Here is a 15,986-nt window from a genome sequence, read left to right on the forward strand (position 1 = left end):
AATGCCTCAGACTGAACTGATTTTAAATCGAAACTTTATGTATTGCATTATCTCCTATTATATAAAACGGGATGTCATCCTTGTGATAAAGTAGATTTATCGCTGGAAACAGGATTTGCGTTAGAATTCGGAAACTGATTGGAATTATATTTAAATTAATCTAAATTAAATCAATCAATCAATTGTGGCGTATAGTCATACTAGTTATGAAAAAAAGCTGCACTTTTGGATGGAAGCAAGCCGCTTTGCATGGTGATAGTAGACATCATAGTAAACGATTTTTTCCGAGGATATCGAAATTTCATCCCTTAGGAAGCCGAGCGTAGCGAGGTGTTTTATGAAAATTAAAAAAATTCTATCTTTTTATTGTGTAGTCCGATTTTGACAAAACGTATCTCAAATGAAAGGTATTAATTTGTGTAATTAAAAAAAATACAAAGAAAAAAAATTTGAAAGAAAAGTAAGAAAATAATTAAAAAAAGTAAATTTACGTCTCGCACTGAATAACTTCAAAGAATGACAGACAAAATGTACAATGTCGATATACGAGTTTTTTTTAATCGAAGACAGATAAATTTGTAGTTGAAAACTGAAGACCGCATTGAAATCGGATTAGCATTTTTTAAGATACAAGTTGCCAAAGTTGGGAAAGATCGCTTTATATGGCCACTTTGAAATTCCTTTGCCAGAAAGTCAGAAATAATATGTTTTTCTGACACAGAAAAATACATAGTAACAGTACACATCAAAATAGAATTAAAAATTCCGAGGATATTATAATTTCATCCCTTAGAACGACGAGCGCAGCGAGGTCGGTTACGAAAACCGAAAAAAAATCTCTTTTTTTTTTACGTCGTCCGATTTTGACAAAACATGTTTCATTTGAAAGGTATTGCTTTATGTAACTTAAAAAAAAATATTGAAAAAAATTGGGAAAAAAATGTAAGATTTTTAAAAAAAAAACCTTAATTTTCGTATCACACTGAATAACCGCAAAAAACGGTAGACACGGTGTATAATTTCGATATATGATTTTTTTAAATTAAAGACAAATAAATGCATGATTATAAACTAAAAACCGAATCGAAATCGAATCAGTAGTTTTTAAGATGCAAGTTGTCAAAGTTGGCTTAGTTTGTTTATATGGTCGCTTATAAATTCCTTAGGCAGAAAGTCAGAAACATTATATTTTTCTTACAGTTAAAAGTATGCATAGGTAATAGACATCATAATAAACAATTTTTTACGAGGATATAAAAAATTCATCCCTTGGAAAGCCGAGCGTAGCGATGTCTGTTACGAAAAACAAAAAAAAGCCAGTTTTTTTTTATTGGATCGTCTTTCTAAGGGTTTCTAAGGAATGAAATTTTTATATCCTTGTAAAAAAATGTTTATAATGATGTCTATTACCTGTGCATACTTTTAACTGTAAGAAAAATATAATGTTTCTGACTTTCTGGCTAAGGAATTTATAAGCGACCATATAAACAAACTAAGCCAACTTTGACAACTTGCATCTTAAAAACTACTGATTCGATTTCGATTCGGGTTTTAGTTTATAATCATGCATTTATTTGTCTTTAATTTTAAAAAATCATATATCGAAATTATACACCGTGTCTACCGTTTTTTGCGGTTATTCAGTGTGATACGAAAATTAAGGATTTTTTTTTTTAAATCTTACATTTTTTTTCCAATTTTTTTCAATATTTTTTTTTAAGTTACATAAAGCAATACCTTTCAAATGAAACATGTTTTGTCAAAATCGGGCGATGTACAAAAAAATGAGATTTTTTTTCTGTTTTCGTAACCGACCTCGCTACGCTCGTCGTTCTAAGGGATGAAATTATAATATCCTCGGAATTTTTAATTTTATTTTGATGTGTACTGTTACTATGTATTTTTCTGTGTCAAAAAACATATTATTTCTGACTTTCTGGCAAAGGAATTTCAAAGTGGCCATATAAAGCGATCTTTCCCAACTTTGGCAACTTGTATCTTAAATAAAACCGGCCAAGTGCGAGTCGGACTCGCCCACCGAGGGTTCCGTACAAACTTTCTTTCAAACTACCTAGTAAAAATAATCTCATACATTCATATAACTCTAATGACTTGACTAGAAGACAAAAGTATAGGCACTAATGAGTATTATAGTGTATAGCGCCATCTCCCGGTCAATTTGCTAACTAATTTGCGCGACCTGGTTTTTCAGGGATAATTCTTTATAATGTTAACCGATTTAAACAGTTTTTACTTTATTGGACAGAAGATGGTTTACGTAACATCTCGTATTAATTTTAAGTACGATATATATCCGCAAGGGTGGGTAAATTGAAAGTAAAAATCTGAAAAGTTTTTTGTGAATTAAAAAAAAAGTATTCAAAATACAAACACGATTATATTTTTCCTGTAATATATAGCATAAAACCAATGTTTACTAAAATTTTCATAATTTTTCGTTGGTAAACTTCGGAGATAAGGGGGGAACGGTATTTTTTTTTACATTTTCCTTCAAAATTCTTTTTTTCCACAACAAAAAAATTATAAAAAATAGTTTATTTACGTTCAATTTGAGCTCTTTCCAACGATACCCCACTTGACCTAGTAACTTGAAATTTACAGTTTGCCCCCTTTCATTTTGACCATTTTCTACAATTAAAATTAATATATTTAAAAAAATTATACTTTCTATTTGTAGAGGTTTACAATGTTCACAACTATTCCAAATTTCAAGTTGATAGCATTAGTAGTTCTCGAGATATTTAGGAATGTGACAGACGGACAGACAGACGGACAGAGTCGCACCATAAGGGTTCCTGTTGTACCTTTTTGGTACGGAACCCTAAAAATGCTAATCTGATTTCGATGCGGTCTTCAGTTTTCAACTAAAAATTTATCTGTCTTCGATTAAAAAAAACTCGTATATCGACATTGTACATTTTGTCTGTCATTCTTTGAAGTTATTCAGTGCGAGACGTAAATTTACTTTTTTTATTTTTTTCTTACTTTTCTTTCAATTTTTTTCTTTGTATTTTTTTTATATTACACAAATCAATACCTTTCATTTGAGATACGTTTTGTCAAAATCGGACGATACAATAAAAAGATATTTTTTTTTTCATTTTCATAAAACACCTCGCTACGCTCGGCTTCCTAAGGGATGAAATTTCGATATCCTCGGAAAAAATCGTTTACTATGATGTCTACTATCACCATGCAAAGCGGCTTGCTTCCATCCAAAAGTGCAGCTTTTGGCCAAAAATTCTCCATAACAAGTATGACTAGTAGGCGAGAGGCTGGCAACCTGTCACTGCAATGTCACAATTTGGATTTCTTTCAACCAATTTTTGCCAAGAGTGGCACTGAAACTTAGTAGTTCATGTGCTCTGCCTACCCCTTTATGGGATACAGGCGTGATTATATGTATGTATATGTTAATCTAAATTAGCATGAGTACACCATCAGTTACACGTGTAAGTGCGTTTTCACATTATCCGATCCGATATCGGATGTCGGACCGACATCCCATACATTACAGGCGCCATCTTGGATTTTTCAATTGAAATTCTTCCGACATCCGATATCGGATCGGATAATGTGAAAACGGCCTAATAGATACACGTTACTTACCTACCTACCTACTACTTCTAGGTACCAGTACAATAAAACAACTTTAGGTAGCTACTTTAAAGGTTGCTATTATGTTATGTTTTCTGCCAGTATAATATGCTATACTGAGACAGTGCTCTTGAAAAACTATCGATGGCTAAAAACTTCTACCATTAATTAAAAAAAATATTGGCTGTATGACTCACTGTCGTAGTCAAAAAATTGAACTAGGGGCGCGAAAATGCGATAAAAAAATATATTTGACATTTTGTATTAAAACGACGATTTAGGGCTGATTGAAACAAAAACAGCAATAACTTAGTTGCGAATTTTAGCTATCAATCTAATCTAAATTTAGTGCGTCCTAGTTTTTGAAAGTTACAAAACAGGACAGTGCCTACTTAAGTATGCCGCGGGGAAAGAAGGGCAGAAAAAACAAGTTCAATGAGGTAATTTAGTGTCGTTTTCTGCTAATGTCATTGTCGTTACCCTGAGTTCGATTTTTTTTGTTGCAGTTAGGTATTTCTAAGATCTTGTGGAATAATCACTATTTAACTAGATGTTACGATTTAACCAACACTAATTGTATATAAAATATTTACCGCTACATTTAGTGCGTCTAGATTCTTGCCTAATTTCTTTTCTTTTCAATCATTATGTGAATCTACGAGTAAAAGTAAACTTTTTATTATTCGTTATCCTTCAGCAATGTAGGACTGTAGGTACATACCTACCTGCTGTCGTCGTTTAGACTAGTAGGTAACTCAGTTGTTGCATCTATTTCATACGAAAAGTAAATCTCGTTTTTATAAAAGTAAGACTACACAGCCCAGCCGAATGTGTTCGAATTTGTTATACCTACCTATATCTACAACTATAAGAAGTTTGCGTTGTTACATTGGTACCGGTGTCCTGCCGTTTCGCCAAAAAACGTTTCGTCAAATTTCATTTCCCAATAATCATATCGCAATAGTTTCATTTCCCAAAGTATTGTTTGGCAAAGGTATGTTTCGCAATGAATTTGTTTGGTCAAATTATCATTTGGCACAATTTTACTTAGTCAAATTTTATTTAGACAAAACTTTATTTCGCAAACGTTTTTAATGGCAAAACTTATAACCCAAAAACATGTTTGGTCAAAATTTCACATCTCAAATTTCGAAAATATTTAGGCATTTGCATTTTCATTTCTACGGGATTAATTTAATTTACCGAAGATTTTTTTGCCAAATTTAACTTAAAATTGTCAAATGATAATTTCAGTTTTATTCCCAAGGCTTCAGTTGGACAAGAAAAGTTTGCTCAACTTTATTTTTGTCAAATTAATTACTGGACAAAATTATTTTGTCAACTATTTTTTTGTCAAAAAATGTTTCTACAAATTACACCATGCAAAACCACGTTTGACAATAAATATTACAAGGCATAAATGTAATGTAATAATTTTATTAGTATTGTAACAGAAAACTCGTGTGCGACAGGGTCAGTTTAGGTGCGACGACGAGCGAAGCGAGGAGGAGCGTGTTAGGTTGACAGTGAGCAAACTGGAAATGGCTTTTTAAAGTAATTAAAAATTAATAGAACATAATGGTCTTGAAAACATAAGGTTTCTTTTTAATAAAATGTATCCGGACATGTAAGTGAAAATGTCATCCTTGACATTTGCAGCAGGAGGAAAAAAAGGACGACATACACATTATGTCACAGAAATCTTGGACACAAAGTATAAAATCAACAAACAAATTTCTAGTGCGCCATTTAATTACAATATATTGGGAAATGGAAATTTTGCCTAACAATACCTTTGACTAAATAATATTTGGTAAAATGAAATTTGACCAAGTAAATATTTTGGGAAACAAATACTTGCCAAAAAAAGTTTTGCTAAATGTCAATTTGCGATAAGTTGTTTTGCCAAACGTTTATTTGGGAAATGATAATTTGGGAATAATAGTTTGGGATGTGAAACTTTGGGAAACGTTTTTTGGCGAATCGTCAGTAAACCATTGGTACCACATAAAGTCCATACTAATATTATAAATGGGAAAGTGTGTGTGTCTGTTTGCTTGTCCGACTTCCACGACCGTCGGCGTCTTTTCAATTGACGTGATTTTTTAAGTGGAGATAGTTGAAGGCATGGAGAGTGACATAGGCTACTTTTTGTCTCTTTCTAACGCGAGCGAAGCCGCGGGCAAAAGCTAGTAAGATTATATAACTTCCTTTCTATTATTTCAGAACGCTCTAACAACGCGACTAATACAAATCAGCATGAAAATGGACGACCACATCTACAACAACAAGCTCATAACACACGCGGACGCTGCGAACTACCTCCAAGAGGTAGCTACTTTGAAGTTGCGGTGTCTGCCAACGAATATCCCAGCGTTGCAGGTAGGTTTTCTTATTAATTGTTTACAATGGAGTAACGTGGTCTATTTGTATGGCCAACCTAGGCTCCGAACCCAGGCTCCATGTTCAACCTAGCGTGTCGACGGCTGCTGCTCCAACTAGAGATGGGTAGTGAGTAAATACTCAAGAGTAAATATCGTGTAAATACTCAGTATTTACTCAAAATACCCGTATTTACTCGTTTTTACTCAAATTGGTGGGTATAAACTATTTAGCGTGCTGAAATGGAAATACAAATTAGAAATATTGGTGTATTTTGTTATCGGCTACTAAGTTAAGTAATCAAATTTATATGAACTTTATTTTAAAGACGTGCTCTCCATAGATGTAACTATTTTTCATAAAAATAAAATTCAGAAATTACCAGTGTGTTATACATCATCTGATAGGTATTTAAAAATTAATTGAATGTTTCTAAAAAAGGTTTTTAATAATATAAACATTTTTGGAATAAAACGATAATTAAGGCCGAAATAATGTTTATACCTTTATAACTTTCGAATTCGTAGTTGGAAAAATATCCAGAAACCGTCAAATTATTGCCCATATAACACAAAACACAAAACTAGTACTTTAAACGTCATCAGCTGAGCCATTTTTGAGTTTTCTTTAGAAAATCCTTAAGAGCGCTATGACAAAAAAAGGCGATATATTGTAAAATGCACAATATTTATCGACAAAATTGTACACTTTACTCATACTAAAAGACAGTGAAAGTACTTGTTTCAGTTAGAACATCTTATTAACTGTCGGTTAAATAAAAAACATATGAAAAAAAAAGCTTTTTCAATTAGTAATGATTGTTTTTCTGATGCTCGTTTAGGAAAAACCGCGTGAAGCACAGAATTCGGAGCTCTTATTATGTACAATTTGATAAGATCACTCTCATAAATGAGGTAAATTTAAGTTCCAAATATCTTGTACTTAAGGCCCATTAAACAATATTTATCATTTAATCCTTTGAAATTGAGAAATTGAAAGTAAAACGAACTCAATTTTGTCTTGAAAATACATCGAAACAAGTGATCATTTCTCCGAAAATCTACATGTTATCGAAGTTATTTTAGTATATAAATAATCTGCACAATGTGCTTAAACTGCTGTTATCCATTTGTCGTTATAATATTTTATCATGATTTTTTGCCAATTTTTTGAAAACTAGCCTTCCTGTCGCTATTTTACCGGCGACGGACGCCTGCGATTTCAGTGCCGCGCCGGAGCTCGAGGAGGTAAGACGTATGTCGCTTTGGTCTCCGAGTTTTCATCGCAAACGTCGAGAATATTTATTGTTGTGTGGGTCGGACGCCTTGTTTCTACACGGGCTATCCTCGCATTGTGTGTGTGTAAACAGCGACCAACGAATTTGATCCTAGATCCGTAAATATTTGCTTTTGTAATACTTTGTTATGTTTAAATGTTAAAGTATTACAACGTTGTGATGATAAAAATGTGAAAATTACAATACGGTCAAGATGATAAGACACATCAAGATGGTACTCGGGATCTGATGATGGAGCCAGAAGGTGGTCACCAGTACCAGTGAACCATGTAAGTAAACGACTTCGTGTTTAGGCTCGTTGGGTTCGTCTCAACAAGACCTTTGACAAGAGGTGGTACTCAGGGTCTGATGATGGAGCCAGATGGTGGTCACCAGTACCAATGAACCATATAACTAAACCCAGAGATGGGGAAATCGTAATCGATTCCGGATTACACGATTACTTGATTTTACTTTGTAATCTGACACTACTGGGTGTCAGATTACTTGTAATGTAATCAAGTGAAACGGTAAATTACCATTACATGTAAAGGAATCACTAATCATCTATACAATCATTACTATTACCACTAATTCGAAATCATAGTCGATTCAAAATAACTGAAATTATTGACTTGATTACTTTCAGATTACGAATATGTAGTACCTCAGATTGCTGACTGTCACTTTGACACAAAAGTCGTCATGGGTGTCGTAAAATAGGTTTTAGGAGGTGCTGATTCCAAAATTAATGACTAATGTTCAATCTGACATTGCTGACTGTCACTCTGACACAAAAGTCGTCATGGGTGTCGTAAAATAGGTTTTAGGGGTGCTGATTCCAAAATGAATGACCAATTTGGAATCTGACATTGCTGACTGTCACTTTGACACAAAAGTCGTCATGGGTGTCGTAAAATAGGTTTTAGGAGGTGCTGATTCCAAAATTAATGACCAATGTGGAATCTGACATTGCTGACTGTCACTTTGACACAAAAGTCGTCATGGGTGTCGTAAAATAGGTTTTAGGAGGTGCTGATTCCAAAATTAATGACTAATGTTCAATCTGACATTGCTGACTGTCACTCTGACACAAAAGTCGTCATGGGTGTCGTAAAATAGGTTTTAGGGGGTGCTGATTCCAAAATTAATGACCAATTTGGAATCTGACATTGCTGACTGTCACTTTGACACAAAAGTCGTCATGGGTGTCGTAAAATAGGTTTTAGGGGGTGCTGATTCCAAAATTAATGACCAATGTGGAATCTGACATTGCTGACTGTCACTTTGACACAAAAGTCGTCATGGGTGTCGTAAAATAGGTTTTAGGGGTGCTGATTCCAAAATTAATGACCAATGTTCAATCTGACATTGCTGACTGTCACTCTGACACAAAAGTCGTCATGGGTGTCGTAAAATAGGTTTTAGGGGGTGCTGATTCCAAAATTAATGACCAATGTTCAATCTGACATTGCTGACTGTCACTCTGACACAAAAGTCGTCATGGGTGTCGTAAAATAGGTTTTAGGGGTGCTGATTCCAAAATTAATGACCAATGTTCAATCTGACATTGCTGACTGTCACTTTGACACAAAAGTCGTCATGGGTGTCGTAAAATAGGTTTTAGGGGGTGCTGATTCCAAAATTAGTGACCAATTTGGAATCTGACATTGCTGATTGTCACTTTGACACAAAAGTCGTCATGGGTGTCGTCAAATAGGTATCCGGAGGTGTTTGAAAACTAATGACCAATTTGGAATCTGACACTGTTGACTGTCACTTTGACACAAAAGTGATCATGGGTGTCTTCAAATAGGTTTTCATGGGTACTGATCTCAATATTAATGATCAATTTGGAATCTGACATTGCTGACTGTCACTTTGACATAAAAGTCGTTATGGGTGTCGTCAAATAGGTTTCCTTTCCAGGGGTACTGTGCAATGTCAGGTTCCAAATCGGTCATTACTTTTTAAATCATTTCATTAATTTTGGAATCAGTGCCCCCTAAAAACTATTTGACTACACCCATGATTCCTTTTGTGTCAAAATTACAATTAGCACTGTGAGATTCCAAAATAGTCGTTAATTTTGGAATCAGCACCCCGGAAACCTTTTTGAAGACACCCATGACGACTTTTGTGTCAAAGTGACAGTCAGCAATGTCAAGATTCCAAATCGGTCATTAATTTTCAAATCAGCACCTCCGAAACCTATTTGACGACACCCATGACGACTTTTGTGTCAAAGTGACAGTCAGCAATGTTAGATTCCACATTAGTCATTATTTTTGGAATCAGCACCCCTAAAACCTATTTTACGACACCCATGATGACTTTTGTGTAAAAGTGGCAGTCAGCAATGTTAGATTCCACATTGGTCATTAATTTTGGAATCAGCACCCCCTAAAACCAATTTTACGACACCCATGACGACTTTTGTGTCAAAGTGACAGTCAGCAATGTCAGATTCCACATTGTTCATTAATTTTGGAATCAGCACCCCCGCAAACCTATTTGACGACACCCATGACGACTTTTGTGTCAAAGTGACAGTCAGCAATGTCAGATTCCACATTGGTCATTAATTTTGGAATCAGCACCCCTAAAACCTATTTTACGACACCCATGACGACTTTTGTGTCAAAGTGACAGTCAGCAATGTCAGATTCCACATTGTTCATTAATTTTGGAATCAGCACCCCCGCAAACCTATTTGACGACACCCATGACGACTTTTGTGTCAAAGTGACAGTCAGAAATGTCAGATTCCACATTGGCCATTAATTTTGGAATCAGCACCCCTAAAACCTATTTTACGACACCCATGACGACTTTTGTGTCAAAGTGACAGTCAGCAATGTCAGATTCCAAATCGGTCATTAATTTTTAAATCAGCACACCCGAAAACCTATACTCGTGGTATATGCACTTGAAATGTGAAAGTGAAAATGCTAGAATGACATGTAAACCACGAAGTTGTATAGTCATATTGTTCATTGGTATTGGTGACCACCATCTGGCTCCATCATCAGACCCTGAGCACCACCTTGAAGTAATTAGAATTGTATTTGTCTTATTTTATCATCATATTAATATAATTATACTTTACTCTAATACTTATCATATAACAAAAGCAAATATTTGGGATGGGATCTACTTTTATAATTATTACTTTAATTTTTTAAATAAATTTTAACATAATTGATATTATTTCGCGCTATATTCTCGTATTTTCGTACAAAATAATGTTTATTAGAAACCAAAAGTTTATATCGAAATAGTAGATTGTGGTTGTTATCAAAATTCCATAGAAAGGATCAAGATTGTTTTGTCCATTATTGTAGTGCGAGCGAGTGATAAGACGTGCTAGAAAGGGTCGGCATATTGGGCTCGCGCGGCGGGTAAAATACCTAATTTCGCCCGACGCCGAAATGTCATAACGCTCTTAATAAAAGGTCGTAAGTGCCACATTAACAATCACTTCCGAACGTCATGCCGTTATCTAGAACATCAATTTAATTTAAGTTTCATACTTTTACTGTAAATACCTGCTTTTTTAAAACAGAACTGCTAACTAAACATTATCACTATTTTTTTCTCACAATAATTACCTCTTTTTCGACAAACTAAGACTCCCATAAGCTTCTAATAATATAAATCTCATTTAAACATGTCCACACAGTTAAAATAAACACGACTAAGTACTTAAATCTCATTTTATAAATTATTTTTAGGTAACAGTTTGTGATGTGGGACGTTGAATGATACAACAGACTTGGAGTATAGGTCTATAATGTGTAGAATAACATAAGTGACATCTTATATAGTAGACGAATACACGTGTGTGGGTAAGGTGTAGTACACACACTACACCTCCCTTCTTGATGAAAAAAAAATGATTAAAATAAGTTTTCAAAAGTTAATCATTTTTTTTTGGTAAAATAATTATACTTTGATACCTTTGTTATAAGAGTGTAATTGGATCCAAAGATAACTACGATATAAAAATAGTGTTTAACAAAGTATAGTAAAATATTCTATAATATAAAGAATCTGTTCAATATAAACCAAAAATACACCAACACAAAAAGAAAAACCAGTTTTTTTTTTTTTTAGAGAAAAAAACATCATTTAGTTTCAGATCCAGTTTAAAAAAAATACAATTATATAAAAGACTGTTTTTTTTTTTGACGAAATAAAACAAAAAAATAATAATATAGCTACAGTCATAAAGTTGAAACAACGAATTTTTTTTTTTATAGCTATTCGTAAAAATAATATATGTAATTTACACAACCGTAATTAGAAAAACAAACAATTGCAACTTACAAGTTAACACGATAAGACAAATTTATTTACTACATAACTAAATGTATAATTCTCTCTAATTAGTAATAATCACATTTTTAAATGCCGTAGTGCATTCGTCAATACACTACGAGTCGCATGTCAAGTATGTATTACAATACATGTTTTTGTCCTTGGTACCATTTATTACATTTGATATTATTTAAGTTTATTTGTAACTTGTATTCATTGTTTTACATTTGTATTTTAGTATGACGCGTCTATAGTTAAGAGTACATGTATCATATTAATTTTATTCAACATTAAATATCGTCATAAAGTGGCATCTTCAATGCTTCACTTAAATCAAGGGTCAAGGGTACGCAACGCTTGCATTCGTGGTCGGCCGACCTATCAATAACAACATATTTATTTGCTCAGGGTACAAGGATATTTTTTTTTTAAGCGCGCACACATACAATATATTTCTCATACAGGCAGTTCTTTTAACACTTCCTTACATAATAACCTTCCATGTGTCCAAGGAGTCTTCACGATTGGTACTCGACCGAATCATGATCAGATCTCCAAGGATTCCCTAGCCTGCCTTGTACCCTGGCGTACCCTTGTTAACCTAGTCGCACAACACCGCCTCTCGGGTCATTGTTGTTGCGATAGGTATATTTTATTTTACGCAATTTCTTTCACATTTCATTCTTACAAAATCAAAACGTTCAAACCCCAATCACGCAATTCTACACCACGAAAACATCAACATATAAGATTTTCCGCAACTCCTAGTTGATCAGGCCAGGTGTCCTTAGAAAAACTTAAATATTTTTGTTTTCCATTCCATTTTAAGACCAAACGAATCATTATTTCACTTTCCAAACCTTTCAAAATCATTCATTTAAAACCGACGTTAACTCTTTAGCACTTACCTGTACTTCTCACAAAAAAATTCCGACCTTTACAATATCTCGCTTTTATATAAAAGTGTTGTCAATAAGCTCAATATTTATTAATTTTTTTTTTTTATATTTTGTCTGAACCGTGTAAAAGAAAGTCTAGTCCGATACAAAAACAACTTGCTTATTCGTAAAAAAACACGTAAAAATAACATTAACTTATTTATTTTAAGTAACTTTATTATTTTGACCTACTTCAATATGTTTAAATCTGAAATGTACCTATCGATTACTTTAACATTTAATTGTATTACTAATATACTTTAACCAATCTATGACCTGACAACTATGTAATGTGAGCTGAAATAACAGACGGCGCCTGCCGATCCATAAAAGGAGTACACGCGCCGCCGTCATGCGCCATAATGCATAAAGAATGAAAGTATGTCCCTATAATAAAATTGTTCTTGTATATCAAATCAACAAATTTAAAAAGTTTTTTTTTTTAACACACACATTACATTAATTTCGTTATAAAACGGAATTTTATATGGGTCACTTAAAAAAAAATCTGAATCCACTGCCTAATTCGTACATTTTTTGTAACTATTCTTGATTATATCACTTACCTAACAAAACTTAGTAAATATTAGACATAATTCGATGTCCTTTACATATAAGACACAAATTGTTCACTATTTTACTTTTAATACACACTTTTACACATTAACGTTGTATTGTCCTCGCTACTCGCCTGCCCAGGACCTGAGCCAAGGCCATGAGCAATCCATCCTGTGCTGGCAATGCCGGAATATACTGGCTGTGCCAGCTTCTGCGTCCAGCGACATCACGACACCGACAACCCCCTGCTGCATACCATTCTTTTATCCCTTATTTCACTGTGTTTAAATCGAGCCAGTTTATATCACTTACGTTCGTACTTATCATCAAAAAAGTTTTGTTAACATGACTTCTTAACGAAGTCTACGAACTTTATTTCTCGTCTGGAATTGAACACTGAATTTACACTGTAAGTAATGCGTCCGAAGTCACCGATTTTTTTAACTTTTTTTTTTAAATGAGAAAGTTTCACCAACCAAATTCACCGAAAATATAAATTTCAATAGTCCACACTGAAGTATTATAATAATCCAAAAAGTGTCCTTCAATATTTTTTTTTAAATTATAATATCCTTGGCCTTGGTTGCAATGGCGCGGCGCGGCGCGCCGCCAGTGCAGCACAAGGCCGCACTGGCAGGATCGCCATGTGATGTGGGACGTTGAATGATACAACAGACTTGGAGTATAGGTCTATAATGTGTAGAATAACATAAGTGACATCTTATATAGTAGACGAATACACGTGTGTGGGTAAGGTGTAGTACACACACTACAAGTTTCTACTCACCCAAATGAGTAAATACGAGTATTTACTCGGTGCTTTGAGTAAATTACGGGTAAATACTCAGTATTTACTCACCCCTACCCATCTCTAGCTCCAACGTTGGTTAAACAACTGTGGGGTCCTCTAACTATAAGTACTCGTACTGTGGGGTGGACGGTCACAACCAGTTCCGGCCAGTTATCATACGGGGCAGCACACAGAAAAATGCTGTAGGTATATAAATATCTCCAAACAATATGTCCAAATTTGACAAATTTAAATTGCTAGTTTATTCTCGTCAAGAGTTTAGTAGAAAAACTGTTTCCTCATTTCAGGTAATCGAAAAACTCACTCGATTTATGAATCTTATTCTTAACGAAGATGCCGAATACCACACCAACTCGCACAACCAATCTTTTCAAATGACGAATCAGATCGCAGGGTCCGCTTCGCCCGTCTATTCTTTACCTGATGAAGACAGAAATATAGATTCTGAGCAAAACAACATCGAGGATTTAAATATAACTAATGTTACAGACGATGACGTTATTAACAAAGAAATGGATATAACTAATGCTGCAAATGATGATGCCACTCATAAAGATAAAGATTCTAATGAACAGATCAACACAGCGAATAAATCTCAAGTAAGACATTCGACATACGCTAAAAGTAACGATGGAAATATTGATGTAATCGATATTACAAATGACACTGATGAAGAGGATATTCAAGGAGAATGTAACGAGCAACTTGTTTCTATTGAACGTGTCAATACTGGAATGTCAACCATGACTTTACAAGATAATGTAGGTAGTGAAATTCAATGTGACGACAATAATTGTTCACAGAGTATCTTAGATAATTACGATAATGATGTTACAAATGAGACATCTAAAGAAAAAGATATACACAAAGTTAAAATGGTTGTCCAAGATGAAATTAATGCTACAACTCGCACTACTAGTAATATTGATAAAGATTATCAAATAAACACACCTTTATCAGGTATAACTTCTAATAAAATTGCCGACCCAAAATTAATGATAAGTCAATCAAAAACTGCAGTGGACGTAACTATGAAGCCAACTGAATTTAAAGGAGATACTGATAAAGGGAAAAAAGTAACAAATAAAAATGATAACAAACTCAAAAAACGGAGAACGAAGAAAAATAAAGAATCTAAAGTAGATAGCGTAACTCAAACCTGTCTAGATATTACAATGAGCTCTAAACGTGTTGTAGATTATAACGGTAAAGAAAAGAATCCAAAAAATATCAAAAAGCCTAAGAAACACGAAAAGGTTCATGAGATATATAACGAAAACGTTGAAAATGATCTATCGTGGGTTGAAAACCTAAGATATGTCAGAGAAATAAGCCCCAGCGAATATGATCCTGGATTAAACATACTTCAGGATAACTTTTGGAATAATTTTCAACTACCGGGTACATGGGATGATTTAGATTTTAATGTGTGAATAATACTAATTGTTTAATTCATTATTTAATTTATAATAATTATAATATTTAAAGACATTAGACGTAATTGTAATGACAAGACTCAAAGGTTAGATACTGTCAATAATAATGACAATATTATTGATACGATCTTTAAGGACTTTTTACAGTACCGAGGTCATTATTATTTACAGTATCTGTTACCAATAAACATCTTATAAACAAGAAAGCAAATGTATCTTTAATAACTACCTATCTAAATTGTATATAATATAACTCAACATATAATAAATATGACTCTATTATGCTAAATTGATTTTATCACGGGCTAAAATACATATTACGAATATCAAACTATGAGGCCTATTTTAGAACAATAATAATCTAAATTAAAAAATACAACTTGCTAAAAATTACTTACTTTAAAATATCACAAACAAACTCAATATATTAATATGTAAAAGCGATCACAAAAACTTTGGCATAGCATCAACATTTAAACATTTTTGCCGTATGACTTATTGCACATAGTTTTCAAACCAACCATGTTATACTTGACAGAAAATGTTTACCAATAAATATCAAACCAGTTCTCAAAGCACACAGAAGTCAAAAATATGATTAAAGTAAAGATGATAACGGAGCAAAATATCGTACTTTGACCCTCTAT

At 33.6% G+C, this 15,986-nt stretch overlaps 1 protein-coding gene across 1 annotated transcript; it reads left to right on the plus strand.

Annotated features, from left to right (window-relative positions):
* Positions 1–5,883: 5,883 nt before the first annotated feature.
* Positions 5,884–15,336, plus strand: LOC125228082. The gene is made up of 2 exons (XM_048132531.1): positions 5,884–6,000; positions 14,191–15,336. Exons 1-2 carry the CDS (start codon positions 5,884–5,886, stop codon positions 15,334–15,336), a joined length of 1,263 nt encoding a protein of 420 aa, XP_047988488.1.
* Positions 15,337–15,986: the final 650 nt, after the last annotated feature.

This window comes from Leguminivora glycinivorella, chromosome 7 (assembly GCF_023078275.1).
Source record: "Leguminivora glycinivorella isolate SPB_JAAS2020 chromosome 7, LegGlyc_1.1, whole genome shotgun sequence".
Lineage (NCBI taxonomy): Eukaryota > Metazoa > Arthropoda > Insecta > Lepidoptera > Tortricidae > Leguminivora > Leguminivora glycinivorella.

Excerpts from the sequence above, each read along its gene's own strand:
- LOC125228082 (XM_048132531.1), top strand. The coding sequence starts at position 5,884 with ATGGACGACCACATCTACAACAACAAGCTCATAACACACGCGGACGCT. Across the intron at positions 6,001-14,190 it reads CGAATATCCCAGCGTTGCAG|GTAATCGAAAAACTCACTCG; the intron begins GTAGGTTTTCTT and ends TCCTCATTTCAG.